Source organism: Ovis aries, chromosome 22, assembly GCF_016772045.2.
Source record: "Ovis aries strain OAR_USU_Benz2616 breed Rambouillet chromosome 22, ARS-UI_Ramb_v3.0, whole genome shotgun sequence".
Classification (NCBI taxonomy): domain Eukaryota; kingdom Metazoa; phylum Chordata; class Mammalia; order Artiodactyla; family Bovidae; genus Ovis; species Ovis aries.
The window spans coordinates 16226814-16245410 of record NC_056075.1 but is presented as its reverse complement, the minus strand read 5'-3'; the positions used below and the strand labels follow the sequence as shown (position 1 = coordinate 16245410).

The window sequence follows — 18597 nt, the reverse complement described above, 5'->3', positions numbered from 1 at the left end:
ACTGCCAGAGTCTACCTAAACTCATATCCATTGAGTCGGTGATGCCATCCAACCAACTCATCCTCTGTTGTCCCCTTCTCCTCCCACCTTCAATCTTTCCCAGCATCAGGCTCTTTTTCAAATGACTCTGTTCTTTGCATCAAGTGGCCAAAGTATTGGAGTTTCACCTTCAGTATCAGTCTTTCTAGTGAAAATTCAGGACTGATTTCCTTTAGGGTAGAGTGGTTGGATCTCCTTGCAGCCCAAGGGACTCTCAAGAGTTTTCTCCAACACCACAGTGCAAAAGCATCAATTCTTTGGCACTCAGCTTTCTTCACAGTCCAGCTCACATTCGTACATGACCACTGGGAAAACCATAGCCTTGTCTAGACAGAACTTTGTTGGCAAAGTAATGTCTCTGCTTTTTAGTATGCTGTCTAGGTTGGTCATAACTTTCCTTACAAGGAGTAAGTGTCTTTTAATTTCATGTCTGCAGTCACCATCTGCAGTGATTTTGGAGCCCCTCAAAATGAAGTCTAACACTTTTTCCCCATCTATTTGCCATGAAGTGATGGAACTGGTTGCACTCATCTCACATGCTAGTAAAGTAATGCTCAAAATTCTCCAAGCCAGGCTTCAGCAATACATGAACCATGAACTCCCTGATGTTCAAGCTGCTTTTAGAAAAGGCAGAGGAACCAGAGATCAAATTGCCAACATCCGTTGGATCATCAAAAAAGCAAGAGAATTCCAGAAAAACATCTATTTCTGCTTTCTTGACTATGCCAAAGCCTTTGACTGTGTGGATCACAATAAACTGTGGAAAATTCTGAAAGAGATCAGAATACCAGACCACCTGACCTGCCTCTTGAGAAATCTGTATGCAGGTCAGGAAGCAACAGTTAGAAGTGGACATGGACCAACAGACTGGTTCCAAATAGGAAAAGGAGTACATCAAGGCTGTATATTGTCACCCTGCTTATTTAACTTCTATGCAAAGTACATCATGAGAAACGCTGGGCGGGAAGAAGCACAAGCTGGAATCAAGATTGCTGGGAGAAATATCAATTACCTCAGATATGCAGATGGCACCATCCCTTAGGGCAGAAAGTGAAGAGGAGCTAAAAAGCCTCTTGATGAAAGTGAAAGAGGAGAGTGAAACAGTTGGCTTAAAGCTCAACATTCAGAAAAAGAAGATCATGGCATCTGGTCCCATCACTTCATGGGAAATAGATGGGGAAACAGTGGAAACAGTGTCAGACTTTATTTTTTTGGGCTCCAAAATCACTGCAGATGGTGACTGCAGCCATGAAGTTAAAAGACGCTTACTCCTTGGAAGAAAAGTTATGACCAACCTAGATAGTATATTAAAAAGCACTGGGATGACCCAGAGGGTTGGTACGGGAAGCGTGGTGGGAGTGGGGTTGATAATGGGGAACACGTGTATGCCCATAGTGAATTCATGCGGATTAAAATTAAAATAAATAAATTTAAATTAAAAAATTAAAAGCAGAGACATTACTTTGCCAACAAAGGTCCATCTAGTCAAGGCTATGATTTTTCCAGTGGTCGTGTATGGATGTGAGAGTTGGACTATGAAGAAAGCTGAGTACTGAAGAATTGCTGCTTTTGAACTGTGTTGTTGGAGAAGACTCTTGAGAGTCCCTTGGACTGCAAGGAGATCCAACCAGTCCATTCTAAAGGAGATCAGTCCTGGATGTTCATTGGAAGGACTGATGCTGAAGCTGAAACCCCAATACTTTGGCCACCTCATGCGTAGAGTTCACTCATTAGAAAAGATCCTAATGCTGGGAGGGATTGGGGGCAGGAGAAGAAGGGGACGACAGAGGGTGAGATGGCTGGATGGCATCACCGAATTGATGCACATGAGCTTGGGTTAACTCTGGGAGTTGATGATGGACAGGGAGGCCTGGCGTGCTGCAATTCATGGGGTCGCAAAGAGTTGGACACGACTGAGTGACTGAACTGAACTGAAAATTGTCATAATATCTTGGCTATATTCCATGTGCTGTACATTATATCTTTGAATCTTATTAACTTTAATTTTATACTTAGTAGTTTGTACTTCCTAATGCCCTTCCTTTATCTTACCTTTCCGCCTATCTCTCTCTGCACTGATAACAGTAGCCTATTTTTTGTGTTGTGAGTCTTTTTCTGTTTTGTTGTATTAGTTCATTTGTTTTATTTTTGAGGCTGCATCGAAGACTCTTGAGAGTCCCTTGGACTGCAAGGAGATCCAACCAGTCCATCCTAAAGGAGATCTGTCCTGGGTATTCATTGGAAGGACTGATGTTGAAGCTGAATCTCCAATACTTTGGCTACCTGATGCGAAGAGCTGACACATTTGAAAAGACCCTGATGTTGGGAAAGATTGAGGCAGGAGGAGAAGGGGACGACAGAGGATGAGATGGTTGGATGACATCACCGACTCAATGGACATGGGTTTGGGAGGACTCCAGGAGTTGGTGATGGACAGGGAAGCCTGGCATGCTGCAGTTCATGGCATCGCAAAGAGTCAGACACAACTGAGTGACTGAACTGAACTGAGTAAGTGAAAGTGTTCAGTATTTGTCTTTCTTTATCTGACTTATCTCACCACGCATAATACCCTTCAGGATTATCCACGTTCTGAAAATAGTAAAATTTCATTCTTTTTTATGGCTGAGTTAAATTCCATTGTGTATATGATGTTACCTGTTGGTTTGTCATAAATAGCCTTTACTGTCTTGAAATATGGTCCCTCTATATCAAGTCTGTTAAGAGTTTTTTTTTTTTTTTTATCATGAATAGATATTGAATTTTCTCAAATGCTTTCTCTGCATGTGGGAAGATGATCATGTGATTTTAACCCTTTGTCTTGTTAATGTGGTATATCACTTTGATTGATTTGTAGGTGTTGAATCATCCTTGCATCCCTAAAATTAACCCCACTAGATCATGGTATATGATCATTTGTATGTATTGTTGAATTCAGCTAGTATTTTTTTCAGGACTTCTTTGTTTATCAGGGATATTGATCTGTAGTTTTCTTTTTTAGTAGTGTCTTGGTTTGGTATCAAAGTAGTGATGGTCTCACAGAATGAGTTTGGAGGTGTTCCCTCCTCTTCAGTTTTTTGGAATAGTTTGAGAAGGATAGGTATTAACTATTTTTTTCTGGCTGTGATGTGTAGCTTGTGGGTTCTTAGTTCCCTGACCAGGAATTGAATCTGATCACCAGCTGTGAAAACACAAAGTCCTAATCACTGAATCACCAAGGAATTCTCAACTATTTTTTAAATTTTTGGTAAAATTCCCCTGTGAAGCCATCCAGTCCTGAACGGTTGTTTGGAGGCAGATTTTTAAATTACTGCTTATTCATTTTCAGTACTAGTAATTCATCTGTTCTGATTATCTATTTCTTTTGATTTAGTCCTGGAAGATTGTATGTTTCTAGGAATGTATCCATTTCTTCTAGGTTGTCCAGTTCATTGGCAAATAACTTGGTAGTATTCTCTGATGAGTCTTTGTATTTTTGTGATATTGGTTGTAACTTCTTAATGATTTCTAATTTTATATGTTCCACTCTTAATTTCCGTACAGAGTCTGGCTAAAATTTTATCAATTTTCTTTTCCTTATCAAAAAAACCAATTCTTGGTTTTGTTGGTCTTTTCTATCATTCTTTTAGTCTCTGTTTTACTTATTTCCACCGTGATTTTTATTAATTCCTTCTTTACGCTGACTATGGGCTTTGTTTGATTTTTATAATTCCTTTATATGCCACCAGTGTTCAATATTCTATGATTCACACTAATCAATGACTTTCAAAATAGATATTAATACAGTTAATAATTACAGTGCCAGCTTATTAAAATGGAGTCAGAAAAGTTTGGTTCTGTAACCTTTAGAATTTAAGTGAACACATGTTTCGGGGAACATTTTAACCAGGACAAACCAAAATACTACTTTTCTGTCTAACTCACATGGTTCTAACTCTAATAGAACCAGACCAGCTTATTTTGAATAAAAAAGCTATCACTGTCTTGAAGTAACCATTTTATTCCCTGAGTAAGAGGTGTCCTGCTTGGTACCTCCTTCCTTCTATGTGCACTTCCTCTCCCAGATGTGGGAAGTTTTCTGTCATTGTTAATTTCAATTAACTTTCCGATCCTTTTTCTTTCTCTCTTCTCTGTCTATGACTCCTATACTGCGTGTATTGATCTACTTGATAGTGTTCTGTAAGTCCCTTAAACTTCTTTTCTTTTTCTTCCTTTTTTCTTTTTTCTCTCAATTGAATAATTTCCAATGACTTATCTTCAAGTTTGCTGATGTTTTGTTCTGCGTGATCTAGTCTATTGTTACATCCTCTAATGATTTTTTTAAATACAAAAAGTAATCCTCAGCTCTATGACTTCTGTTTCATACCTTTGAATTTTCTGCCCTGTTGTTGAAATTCCTACTTCATTTGTTTACTGTTCTCCAGGCCACAGTGAACAACTTCATGACTTATTTTGAATGATGTTTTAGGTCAATCATACATCTCCTGTTTCTACATTTTCCTTGACTCTCTTCATTGCGGTTTGCACACTAGACAATAGCTCGTTTCAGTCTTCACTGACTAGTCACATGGAGGAGAAGAACTTCACCAATCAGCTCAGCCAGAGATTCTGGAGGTCTCTCAAACCTGTGTGCTGGCCCAGTCTGCTTCTTATGTTCTAGAAACTCCCAGGTATCTACAGCTCGTTGAGTCCTTTCAATGCTCCAAGACAGGTAACACAGAGGCCAGTTCCTCATGAAACTCCCCCACGACGGTGAGAGGTTGGAATGCCAGATGTGTATGCCAACTCCTTTGTTCCTCAAGGAAAAGCTGAGAGTTTGGAGGGAGATACCTGCCCAATTATAAGGCATATTGTTGGGCTTGGTAGTTGTGATGAGAGAGGATCTGCTTCTCTTTCTGGCTTTGATGTGACTAGGTTTATATTCACTAAGGGTACAGAAGTCTTTCAACTAGTTTCAACTAGTTGATGTTACTCTTTCCTGTGTGAATTTTGACAGATCTGTGTGAATTTTGACAGATGGTGTGTGAAATTAACCGATATCATTGAACTTCTCAAACTGGTGGGCATACTGCTTCATAATAATCCCTTATTATCCTTTTAGTGCTCTGGGACTTAAAGTTATGGTCCCTCTTTTAGCAATGATATTAATAATATGTGTCTTCTCTCAGAGTGGGGAATAGGTTACTTATGGGTTTATCAATTCTGTTCAACTTTTCAAAGCATTAGGTTTGGTCTCATTGATTTTTATCTTGATTCCTTGTTTGCAATTTCACTGATTTCTGCTCTAATTTTCATTTGTAGTTTCCTGCAGCTTACTTTGGATTTAATTCCTTACTATCACTGATCTCAGTATTTTCCTACTGAGGCACTCCTGGACACAATTTCTTTCAGTTTTAAATCCAAACGTCAAATAACTCTAGGTGACATGTAGCCAAGAGAACTTTCCTGCTTAATCTCCCTAGTCCTCTGTGCTGATCACTATGAGGCCAACATGACTTTGAATTACTTTCTTTCCTTTCTTACTTGTATTGGGCACACCATAAGGAAACTCTGAGAACTGGCTCATCAAATTATGCTTTTTATTAGGAACATACACTGGAATAATGACTCTCCATTGCCATACACTAATCATCTTGTTTTATTTTGTATTGACTACATAGTGCTACTCGATAATATATGAAGCATTAGCATATGTGATGGCCAATACAAATGTTACAGGACATGGAGAATAGCGGATACATTTCTGCAGTGAAACTGCACCATAACGAAGAGAGGTTGAGAAGGCATTCCAAGGCAGAAGAATGAAGAGGAAAGGAGGTGACCAATGCCCCAGATGAGAAGGAGTTGAAGACAACATTATAGGAGACACCTCCTTACAGAGGAATGAGGCAGAGCTTGTAAGGAGGTGGCACAGAAGCGAACCCATTGGCAATTGGGGTGGTGTCGATGTCCTTTGGGTCAACCACAGATTTCAAAGTAAATTTTTGTAAAATCGATGTCAGGAATAAAAACACCTCCATGCGGGCCAGGCCCTCTCCTGCACAAATCCGTTTTCCTGAAAATAACAAACACAGAGAGTACATACTCCTTGAACACTGTGTTTCTGGGTGTTAGAAAGAGTTGGCATGCGCATCTGGCATTCCAATCTCTCACAGCTGTGGGGAAATTTCATGAGGAACTGGCCAATGTGTTACTTATTAGTGGTTAGAAAGTAACCATTGATGAATGGTTGAATGGATAAATGTAAGCCACAACAGTTAGATAGATAGATGGATACACATGCTGTCCACATAAGTTCATATCTTAACGGCTACCCTCATTTACACGAATTTTTTATGAGCTTTGGCACTATGCCAAGTACTTCATTAACTATTCTCATACAATTTGATATTTCATGTTTTCATCAATCTTTTTCTTCCCCTGGAAACACACAGTATAGTTTTATTAATTGTTCTTAGTCTGATGTCCCCATCATCTTTATTTCTACTCTTCACAGCCCCTGTTATCTCCTCTAACTACATCTTCATCAATCTTCAATACCTCTTGAAGTTTCAAGTTTTACAACACATGGTTCCTTCTGGTTAAGGTGAACTTCTCTTATATTTTCAGCCCCTAGCTCAAATTTTATTTGTGAATTTGAAAGAATTGGGTCATCTTTCCAAAGCTTTGGTGACTTAGTCCAATAAAGAACATATATTATGAGGAGGGAAATTGTGTGGGCATTGCAATTGCTACACCTGAGTATAGGAAAAGAGCAGTTCAACCAGTCCCTGAATGGGAATTTTATAAGAAGTTCCAACTGATCCCCCCCCCCCTCCACCCACACCCCTCAGAAAACATCCCTGGTGGCTAAGAGGTTAAAGCATCTGCTTGAAATGCGGGAGACCTGGGTTCGATCCCTGGGTCAGGAAGATCCCCTGGAGAAGGAAATGGCAACCCACTCCAGGACTCTTGCCTGGAGAATCCCATGGACGGAGGAGCCTGGTGGGCTACAGTCCACAGGGTCTCAAAGAGTCGGACACGACTGAGTGACTTCACTTTCACTTTGAAGTAACGAAGGAAAAAATTTTGTTACCTGCTGAGAAAGGCATGAAGCAGTCACTCTTTTTAAAGTTACCACTCTCGTCCAGGAAGTGGCCAGGGTCAAACATTTCTGGGTTAGGAAATACTTTGTCATCATACAGCACAGAACTCAGTGATACTAATACACCTGTGCCCTGGGAAGAAAAGATGAAGATAAACTGAATGATAAAGAAGTCATGGAACTGGAAGAAATGTTATAAATTATTCATTCCAATCTTATGACCTACAGGTGAGAAATCCTAGGTCCAAAGAAAGACAATGGCATTTTGAGCCAGACAAAGAATAAACAAGGAATATGCTTAAGGCAAGTGACAGTGATATTTGAAGTAGTGAGTCCATGGGTCCTAGGGTGTTAGACCTTATGAATCCGTTCTTCTTATCATACTGGTGTCTGTCCCCATCAGCTGCTTTATTTTACTACTTTAGTTTTCACTCATCTAATACGTGGATTCGGAGAAGGCAATGGCACCCTACTCCAGTACTCTTGACTGGAAAATTCCATGGACGGAGGAGCCTGGTAGGCTGCAATCCATGGAGTCGCGAAGAGTCGGACACGACTGAGTGACTTCCCTTTCACTTTTAACTTTCATGCACTGGAGAAGGAAATGGCAGCCCATTCCAGTGTTCTTGCCTGGAGAATCCCAGGGATGGGGAGTTCTGGTGGGCTTCCGTCTATGGGGTCGCACAGAGTCGGACACAACTGAAGTGTCTTAGCAGCAGCAGCAGCAATACGTGGATTATGGTTTAAAATGGGGAAACTCTGTTAGAGTTTGGGATGTCTGGATTATAAATTCATAAGGCTTTTATAAACAGATTTCTCATCTAATTAATAATAACTTCTGTAATAATAACAATAAGTATAATAAAAACTGCTGGTATTTATCATTGCCACGCAGATTGTTTGTCTTAAAGTATATGGCAGGGTTCATTAGAGATGGATGCTAGCTTAAAAACATATAGAAAGGTGAGGGGGTGGTCCTAAGATGGAGGAGGAATAGGACGGGGAGACCACTTTCTCCCCCACAAATTCATCGAAAGAACATTTGAGCCCCAAGCAAATTCCATAGAACAACTTCTGAATGCTGGCAGAGGCGATCAGGTACCCAGAAAAGCAGCCCATTGTCTTCAAAAGGAGGTAGGACAGAATATAAAAGATGAAAAGAGACAAAAGAGGTAGGGATTGAGATCCGTCCGGTGAAGGGAGTCTTAAAAAAAAAAAAAAGAGAGGTTTCCAAACACCATGAAACACTCTCTCCGGTGGGTCTGTGGCGAGCCTTGGAATCTCAGAGGGCAAAATAATCGGGAGGAAACATAAATAAATAATTAAACCCCACAGATTACATCCCTAACAGCAACTCCCAGTAGTGCAACAGCCCAGAGGCTCGCATCCCCCACTAGCAAGCGGGGAGGGACAGGGAGGAGCAGGCTGTATTGCTTAAGATAAGGCATGAATGCCCTGAGGGCAATGTGAGGGAACTAGCTTGACATCGCAACCCAGACTATGGAATAGCCATCCTGTGATCCCCAGAAAAGCCCTAACCACTGCCAGGCATGCTCACATAACAAAGGACTGAGCAGAGCTAGCTGGCTGCGGACCCAGCCCATCCCCCACCAGAGACAGGCAGGTGAGGGCAGCCAGAGCCGGAAGGGGGCAATCACAGCCCCAGGGAGGCATCCTATACCAAACTGCAGTCAGACTTTCTAGATAACAAAGACTTCTTGGGATTCTGGATGGTCGACATCCGCCGGGAGGGTCGCAGCCAGAGATCAGCTTCCCAGAAGAGACATACAGCACACCTGAGAAGGTGCGCCTGTTGTACACCCAGAAAAATGAGTGGCTGGGACGGGGGAGGGGATAAGTCGCAGCCTTCAACTGAGGGTGGCTACCCGTGCCAAGGACCTGGTCACCTGAGCTGCTCGGACCTGGGACGGGTGTAAAATGCAGGCCCAACCAAGTCTGCACCTTTGTGGAGTACCCAAGAAGAGCTGGGAAGTACATGCAAACCAGGGCCCGCATCAGACAGTTCCTAGCAGAGCAAACTAGAGTCTGAGCAGTGTAGACTGGGAAAGCACACATGCTGTGAGCAGGGGGAAACCTAGTGTGGCTGAATCACCATGAACACACACCAGTGATATTTGTTTGCAGTGTTCCTGCCTCCCCAAAGCACGACCAAACAAGCTAGCCTAAGAAAAGTGACCACTGTGCCCCTTGTGTCAGAGCAGAAATTAGACACTGAAGAGATCAGCAAACAGAAGAAGTTAAACAGAGGGAACCGCTTTGGTTCAGGTGCAATAGATTAAAACTCTGTAGTTAGCACCAACTACATAGGAAGGGGCCTGTAGACTGTGAGAGGTACAAGCCGGACCAAGGAACCATCTGAAAATGAACTAACCCCACACTGTCCACAACAGCTCCAGAGAAAGTCTTAGATAGATTTTTACTATTATTTTTTAAATTAAAAAAATTATTTTATTTTATTTTATTGTTATTTTTAAGTCCCCATTACTCCTTTAATTTTCATTTTTATAACCTACTATTACCTTGCAAAAAAAAAAGATCCTATTTTTAAAGCAAACTTCATATATATATATACTTTATAATTTCTGTGACTGTGTTTTTTGTTTGTTTGTTTTTTGGGTTTTTTGCTTTGTTTTTGTTTTGCTTTTTCTTTTTTAATATTGTATTTTTGAGAATCTAGCCTCTATTCAAGATTTTTACTTTTTGCTGATTGGTATTTGTTATCAACTTTGTACCTTTAAGAACCCAATTTACAGGACCCATTTTTACTTGGGAGCAAGATCACTGGCCTGATGGCTCTCTCCCCCTTTTGACTCTCCTTTTTCTCCAAAAGGTCCCCTCTATCTCCCCCCTTCCCCGTTTCTTCTCTGCCCGAATCGGTGAATCTCCTGTTCTGAGCTGTGGAGAACACTTAGGGAACTGATTACTAGCTGAATCTGCCTCTCTCCTTTTGATTCCCCCTTTTATTCTCCTGGTCACCTCTGTCTCCTTCCATCCTCTTCTCTTCTATGTGCAACTCCATGAACATCTCTGAGGGATCCAGACTATGGAGAGCACATAGGGAAGTGATTACTGGCTAGCTTGCTCTCTCCCCTTTTGATTCCCCCTCTTCTCCTCCTAGTTATGTCTATCTCCCTCCTCCCTCTTCTCTTCTCCATGTAACTCTGTGTACCTCACTGGGTGTCGCTCACTGTGGAGAAACTTTTCATCATTAACCTCATTGTTTTATCATTGATGCTGTATAGATGGTGAAGTCTTGAGGTTACTGTAAGGATAAGACTGAAAACCAGAGGCAGGAGGCTTAAGGCCGAATCCTGAGAACATCAGAAAATTTCTGAATCCAGGGAACATTAATCTATAGGAGCTCATGAAACACTTCCATACCTACACTGAAACCAAGCACCACCCAAGGGCCGACAAGCTTCAGAGCAAGACATACCACTCAAATTCTCCAGCAACATAACTCTGAGCCTCAATATACAGGCTGACCAAAGTCACACCAAACCCATTGACATCTCAAAACTTATTACTGGACACTTCATTGCACTCCAGAAAGAAGAAATCCAGCTCTACCCACCAGAACACCAACACAAGCTTCCCTAACCAGAAAACCTTGACAAGCCACCCATCCAACCCCACACACAGTGAGGAACCTCCACAATAAAGAGGAGCCACCAAATGCCGGGATACAGATAACGCTACCCCAAACAGAGCAATCTAAACAAAATGAAAAGGCAGAAAAATACCCAGAAGGTAAAGGAACAGGATAAAAACCCACCAAACCAAACAAAAGAGGAAGAGATAGGGAATCTACCTGATAAAGAATTCCAAATAATGATAGTGAAATGATCCAAAATCTTGAAAACAAATTGGAGTTACAGATAAACAGCCTGGAGGCAAGGATCAAGAAGATGCAAGAAAGGTTTAACAAGGACCTACCTAGAAGAAATAAAAGTCAATATATACTGAATAATGCAATAAATGAGATCAAAAATACTCTGGAGTGAACTAAAAGTAGAATAAGGGGGACAGGAGATAAGATAAGTTAGGTAGTAGACAGAATGGTAGAAATAAATGAAACAGTGAGGAAAAAGGAAAAATGAATCAAAAGAAATGAGGACAACCTTAGAGACCTCTGGGACAATGTTCAACATGCCAACATTCAAATCATAGGAGTCTCAGAAGAAGAAGACAAAAAGAAAGACCATGAGAAAATACTTGAGAAGATAATAGTTGAAAACGTCCATAAAATGGGGGAAGGAAATAATCACCCAAATCCAAGAAACCCAGAGATTCCCAAACAGGATAAACCCAAGAAAAAACAATCCAAGACACATATTAATCAAGTTAAAAAAGATCAAACACAAAAAACAAATATTAAAAGCAGCAAGGGAAAAACAACAAATAACACACAAGGGGATTCCCATAAGGATAACAGCTGATCTTTCAATAGAAACACTTCAGGCCAGAAGGGAATGGCAGGGCATACTTAAAGTGATGAAAGAAAATAACCTACAGCCCAGATTTCTGTACCCAGCAAGGATCTCATTCAAATATGAAGGAGAAATCAAAAGCTTTACAGGCAAGCAAAAGCTGAGAGAATTCAGCACCACTAAACCGGCTCTCCAACAAATGATAAAGGATCTCCTCTAGACAGTAAACACAGAAAGGGTATATAAACTCGAACCCAAAACAATAAAGTAAATGGCAACAGGATCATACTTATCAATAATTATCTTAAATGTAAATGGCCTGAATGCCCCAACCAAAAGACAAAGAATGGCTGAATGGATACAAAAACGAGACCCATATATATGTTGTCTACAAGAGACCCACCTCAAAACAAGGCACACATACAGACTGAAAGTGAAGGGTGGGAAAAAGATATTCCACACAAATAGAAACCCAAAGATAGCAGGAGTAGCAATACTCATATCAGATAAAATAGACTTTAAAACAAAGGCTGTGAAAAGAGACAAAATGGACACTACATAATGATCAAAGGCTCAATCCAAGAAGAAGATATAAGTATCATAAATATATATGCACCCAACATAGGAGCACCACAATATGTAAGACAAATGCTAACAAGTATGAAAGGGGAAATTAACAGTAATACGACAATAGTGGGAGTATTAAAGTACCCCACTCATGCCTATGGATAGATCAACTAAATAGAAAATTGACAAGGAAACACAAACTTTAAATGATACAATAGACCAGTTAGACCTAGTTGATATCTATAGGACATTTAACCACAAAACAATGAATTTCACCTTTTTCTCAAGCACACACGAAACCTTCTCCAGGATAAATCAAATCCTGGGCTTGGTAAATTCAAAGAAATTGAAATCATTCCAAGCATCTTTTCTGACCACAATGCAGTAAGATTAGATCTCAATTATAGGAGAAAAACTACTTAAAATTCCAACATATGGAGGCTGAACAACACGCTGCTGAATAACCAATAAATCACAGAAGAAATAAAAAAAGATATCAAAATTTGCATAGAAATGAATGAAAATGAAAACACAACAACCCCAAACCTATCGGACACTGTAAAAGCAGTGCTAAGGGGAAGGTTCATAGCAATACAGGCTTACCTCCAGAAATAAGAAAAAAGTCAAATAAATAACCTAACTCTATACCTAAAGCAACTTGAAAATGAAGAAATTATGAATCCCAGGGTTAGTAGAAGGAAAGAAATCTTAAAAATTAAGGCAGAAACAAAAGCAAAAGAAACAAAAGAGACTATAGCTAAAATCAACAAAACCCAAAGCTGGTTCTTTGAAAGGATAAATAAAATTGACAAACCAGACTCATCAAGAAAGAGAGAAAAATAATCATCAAATGGAGAAAAATCAAATCAACAAAATTAGAAGTGAAAATGGAAAGATCAAAACAGACAACACAGAAATACAAAGGATCATGAGAGAGTATTATCAGCAACTATGTGTAAATAAAGTGGACAACTTGGAAAATATGGACAAATTCTTAGAAAAGTATAACTTTTCAAAACTAAACCAGGAAGAAATTGAAAATCTTAACTGACCCATCACAAGCACGGACATTGAAACTGCAATCAGAAATCTTCCAGCAAACAAAAGCCCAGGACCAGATGGCTTCACAGCTGAATGCTACCAAAAATTTAGAAAAGAACTAACACCTATCCTACTCAAACTCTTCCAGAAAATTGCAGAGGAAGGTAAACTCCCAAACTCATTCTATGAGGCCACCATCACACTAATTACCAAAACCTGACATAGATGACACAAAAAAAGAAAATATCACTGATGAACATAGATGAAAAAACCCTTAACAAAATTCTAGCAAACAGAATCCAACAACATATTAAAAAGAGCATACATCATGACTAAGTGGGCTTTATCCTAGGGATGCAAAGATTCTTAAATATCCGCAAATCAATCAACGTAATACACCACATTAACAAATTGAAAAATAAAAACCATATGACTATCTCAATAGATGCAGAGAAAACCTTTGACAAAATTCAATATCCATTTATGAGAAAAAAAATCTCCAGAAAGCAGGTATAGAAGGAACATACCTTAACATAATAAAAGCTATACATGACAAACCCACAGTAAACATTTTCCTCAATGGTGAAAAATTGAAACCATTTCCCCTAAAGTCAGGAACAAGACAAGGGTGCCCACTTTCACCACTACTATTCAACATAGTTTTGGAAGTTTTGACCACAGCAATCAGAGCAGTAAAGCAAATAAAAGGAATCCAGTATGGAAAAGAAGAAGTAAAACTCTGACTGTATGCAGATTACATGATCCTCTACATAGAAAACCCTACGGACTCCACCAGAAAATTACTAGAGCTAATCTATGAATATTTAAAGTTGCCGGATATAAAATTAACACACAGAAATCCCTTGCATTCCTATACACTAACAACGAGAAAACAGAAAGAGAAATTAAGGAAACAATTCCATTCACCATTGCAACAAAAAGAATAAAATACTTAGGAATATATCTACCTAAAGAAACTAAAGGACTATATATGGAAAACTATAAAACACTGGTGAAGGAAATCAAATAGGACATCAAAGATTTCTCCAATCAAAGATGGAGAAATATACCGTGTTCAAGAATCAGAAAAATCAATATAGTGAAAATGAGTATGGTACCCAAAGCAATCTATAGATTCAATGCAATCCCAATCAAGCTACCAGCGGTATTTTTCAGAGAACTAGTACAAATAATGTCACAATTTGTATGGAAATACAAAAAGACTTTGAATAGCCAGAGCAATCTTGAGAAAGAAGAATGGAACTGGAGGAATCAACCTGCCTGACTTCAGGCTTTACTACAAAGCCACAGTCATCAAGACAGTATGGTACTGGCACAAAGACAGAAATATAGATCAATGGAACAAAATAGAAAGCCCAGAGATAAATCCACGCACATATGGACACCTTATCTTTGACAAAGGAGGCAAGAATATACAATGGAGAAAAGGCAATCTCTTTAACAAGTGATACTGGGAAAACTGGTTACCACTTGTAAAAGAATGAAATTAGAACACTTTCTAACACCATACACAAAAATAAACTCAAAATAAAAGAGCTAAACATAAGACTAGAATCTATAAAACTCCTAGAGGAAAACAGGCAAAACACTCTCCGACATAAACCACAGCAGGATCCTCTATGACCCACCTCCTAGAATATTGGAAATAAAAGCAAAAATAAACAAATGGGACCTAATTAAAATTAAAAGCTTGTGCACAACAAAGGAAACTATAAGCAAGGTGAAAAGACAGCCTTCAGAATGGGAGAAAATAAAGAAAATGAAGCAACTGACAAAGAATTAATCTCAAAAATATACAAGCAACTCCTGCAGCTCAATTCCAGAACAATGAAAGGCCCAATCAAAAAGTGGGCCAAAGAATTAAACACACATTTCTCCAAGGAAGACATACAGATGGCTAACAAACACATGAAAAGGTGCTCAACATCACTCATTATCAGAGAAATGCAAATCAAAATCACAATGATGTATGATTTCAGGCCAGTTAGAATGGCTGCGATCCAAAAGTCTACAAACAATAAATGACGGAGAGGATGTGGAGAAAAGGGAACCCTCTTACACTGTTGGTGGGAATGCAAACTAGTTCAGCCACTATGGAGAACAGTATGGAGATTCCATAAAAAACTGGAAATAGAACTGCCATATGACCCAGTAATCCCACTGCTGGGTGTACACACTGAAGAAACCAGAGTCAAAAAAGACACGTGTACCCCAATATTCATCACAGCACTGTTTATAATAGCAGGACATGGAAGCAACCCAGATGTCCATCAACAGATGAATGGATTAGAAAGCTGTGGAATGGAATAGAATATTACTTAGCCATTAAAAAAAAATACACTTGAATCAGTTCTAATGAGGTGGATGAAACTGGAGCCTATTATACCGAGTGAAGTAAGCCAGAAAGAAAAACAAAAACACAGTATACTAATGCTTATATGTGGAATTTAGAAAGAAGGTAATGATAACCCTGTATGTGAGACAGCAAAAGAGACACGGATGTATTGAACAGTCTTTTGAACTCTGTGGGAGAGGATGAGGGAGGGATGATATGGGAGAATGGCATTGAAACATGTAAAATATCATATGTGAAATGAATCGCCAGTCCAGGTTTGATGCATAATACAGGGTGCTCAGGGCTGGTGCAGTGGGATGACCCAGAGGGATAGTATAGAGAGGGAGGTGGGAGGGGGGTTCAGGATGGGAAACACATGTACACTCATGGCAGATTCACGTCAATTTATGGCAAAACCAATTCAGTATTGTAAAGTAAAATAAATTAATTAATTAATGAAAAAATAAAATTAAAAAAGAAATATACAGAAATCATGAAAAAGGTAGAAAAATCATTTTATAACAATTCACCTTAGGGTCACTGACTTAAGCAACATTTACCTATTAATGCTAAAACTGTAGGGTGAATGAAAAGCATTAAATTCACCAAGTTCTAGTACTTTGCCATAGATTTTTATTTATTAAGTGTAAAAAAATGTCAGAACATAGGCTACGGAGAAACCTGACAGGTACTATTTTATTATGTGAACAACAGTGCATAACCAATAACGAGGTAAGTGACATGATGTGGCCTCTCTCTTCCCAATGAAATTCAGTGGGAAACACTAAGTACCTATGTAGTTCTCTTGCCCAGTCATAACTGGAGTCTAATTTCTAGAGAACCAGCTTGAAGAATATTTTACATGAGTATTGGCCTGGACACTTCACATAGTGAAATGTAGTGAAAGAAAACAAAAGGGCAAAGAGAACTCATATTGGAAGACTAAAAAGTGAAGATAGCCAGATTTCATGCTTGTTCTTTGGCTGGATATTGAATTAAAAAGGGAAAAAAAGACCATAAAGGATATTTCAGTAAAAGTTGGAAACATTGAAATACAGGCTGGGGGGACCTCCCTGGTGGTCCAATGGTTAAGACTCATGCTTCCACCACCTTAACATCCAAAGTTATTAATAATTTTAGTCTGTGTCAATGCCCACATTTTACTTAAAAGGGAGGTGTTATATCATTCCAAATATCCACTAGGAGAAGGATGAACTTTTTGTGGAAGAATATAAACATCATCTGAAACTCAGCATTTTCTCATTTATAACAATTGATACTCAACAAAAAGTTATTAGGCACTTCAAAAGCACAGCTAGGTGACCACAAGTAGAAGAAGAGAAGACTTATAAAATATGCCCACCATAGGGAATATTTCTCATCCCACTTTCTAAGGACAACATTATCTTAATATCAGAAATCTGACAAGAAAAATTTGAGGAAGAAATATAGTAGACCAAAATTCTTTACTCTAAACAGAGAAGTTCTAACAAAATGTGGCAAACCAAATTCAGCTGTGTGTATACTTATAATATGTATATTTAGTGGGAAATTGAGGCCATAAATCATAGCACTAGTTGCAGAAATCCATATGAAAAAATTGTATAGCAATTATAACCTATAAATCATAAAAACTAAAGAGGATAAATTTTCCTATTCTAATTTTTTAAATCTACCAAAATGTACGTAAAACATGCTCAGTAGTGAGAGGTTAACCTCCACTCTCCTGTAGATCAGAAATGAAACAAAGATGAAACATGGATATTAACCCAGATTACAGGGCAATGTATATAGAAATTGCAATTAATTTAGAGAAAGATTATTAGTAATGATTTTAAAATTAGCAAGTTTCCTGCCATTAAATTCATCAAATGATAAAAGCTGATTATATTCCCATATTCCAGTTAAAAGAAATAGAAAAGACTAAAAAGTTTATAAAAGCAAGAATGATATTAAGCACCTAGGGGGGAAACAAAACAAAAGATTTGCAAGCCGATCAGTACACTGAAAAATTTTGAGAGAATTATAAACCCCCCAAAACTGGATGTATATACCAGATTTATTAACACAAAGATAAAATGAGTCATGATGTTAAACCTTTCTAAATAGATCTAATGTAACACTGATAAAAATCCCAGCAGAGAGCTTTGATAAGTTGACAAACTAGTATTAACATTGTTTGGAAAAGTAAACATCTAAGATCAGAAAAACAATATTAACAAAGCAGAACAAATTTGGAAGACTTACACACTGCTACCTGTCAAAGTCTGTTATAAAGCTTTCTAGACTAACCTGGAAACAATACACAAATGATTGAATTGCCTCACATATGATTTTAGTGCTTCTCTCATCTGTGTTCATTAAGGATTGCACACATACCATGAAATGGGAATGTCAAGACCACTGAAGTCACTGTAAGAAAACCAATCTAACCTTGGGGATGATGTAGTTTCTGAATTCAATGTCATGGGTCACCATATGGGGCAGACTGGAAGGGACCAGGTCAATGTATCTCTGGATCTCATGGACCACAGCATCCGTGTAGGGCATGTGGCTTCTGTCCTGCATGCAGGGGCTTCGGTGTCTTCCAATCACATGGTCAATCTCTTCCTGGACCTTAGCTGATAAGAGATAGTATGACTAATGCAAAAAAGAAAAACGCATATCACATTTGCATACCAATTCAGGGATTAGTTCAGTTCAGTTGCTCAGTCATGTCTGACTCTTTGCAACCCCATGGACCTCAGTACACCAGGATTCTCTGTCCATTACAAACTCCTGGAGCTTGCTAAAACTCATGTGCATTGAGTCAGTGATGCCATCCAACCATCTCATCATTTGTTGTCTCCTTCCCCTCCCATCTTCAAACTTTCCCAGCATCAGGGTCTTTTCCAGTGAGTCAATCCTTCACATCAGGTGGCCAGAGTATTGGAGTTTCAGCTTCAGCATCAGTCCTTCCAATGAATATTTAGGACTGAATTCAGGGATACATGAGGCATTATGAAGGTATTCCAACATCATTTTAAACATCAGTTAGGACTCCCCTAGAGATACCAAGGGAA

At 39.0% G+C, this 18597-nt stretch overlaps 2 protein-coding genes across 2 annotated transcripts in view; one reads left to right on the top strand and one right to left on the bottom strand.

Annotated features, from left to right (window-relative positions):
- The window catches only part of CYP2C19 (cytochrome P450 2C19), a 252248-nt gene that overhangs the window by 116033 nt on the left and 117618 nt on the right, over window positions 1–18597 (top strand). The gene's annotated exons all lie outside the window — the stretch shown is intronic.
- Window positions 5651–18597, bottom strand: part of LOC101105314 (cytochrome P450 2C19-like) — a 48383-nt gene continuing 35436 nt past the window's right edge. The window contains exons 7-9 of the mRNA XM_060405036.1: window positions 17969–18156; window positions 7112–7253; window positions 5651–6091 (exon numbers count right to left, since the gene is read on the bottom strand). Of these exons, the coding sequence (XP_060261019.1) occupies window positions 5910–6091; window positions 7112–7253; window positions 17969–18156 (512 nt within the window). The 3' untranslated portion in view covers window positions 5651–5909. The remainder of the gene's footprint in view (window positions 6092–7111; window positions 7254–17968; window positions 18157–18597) is intronic.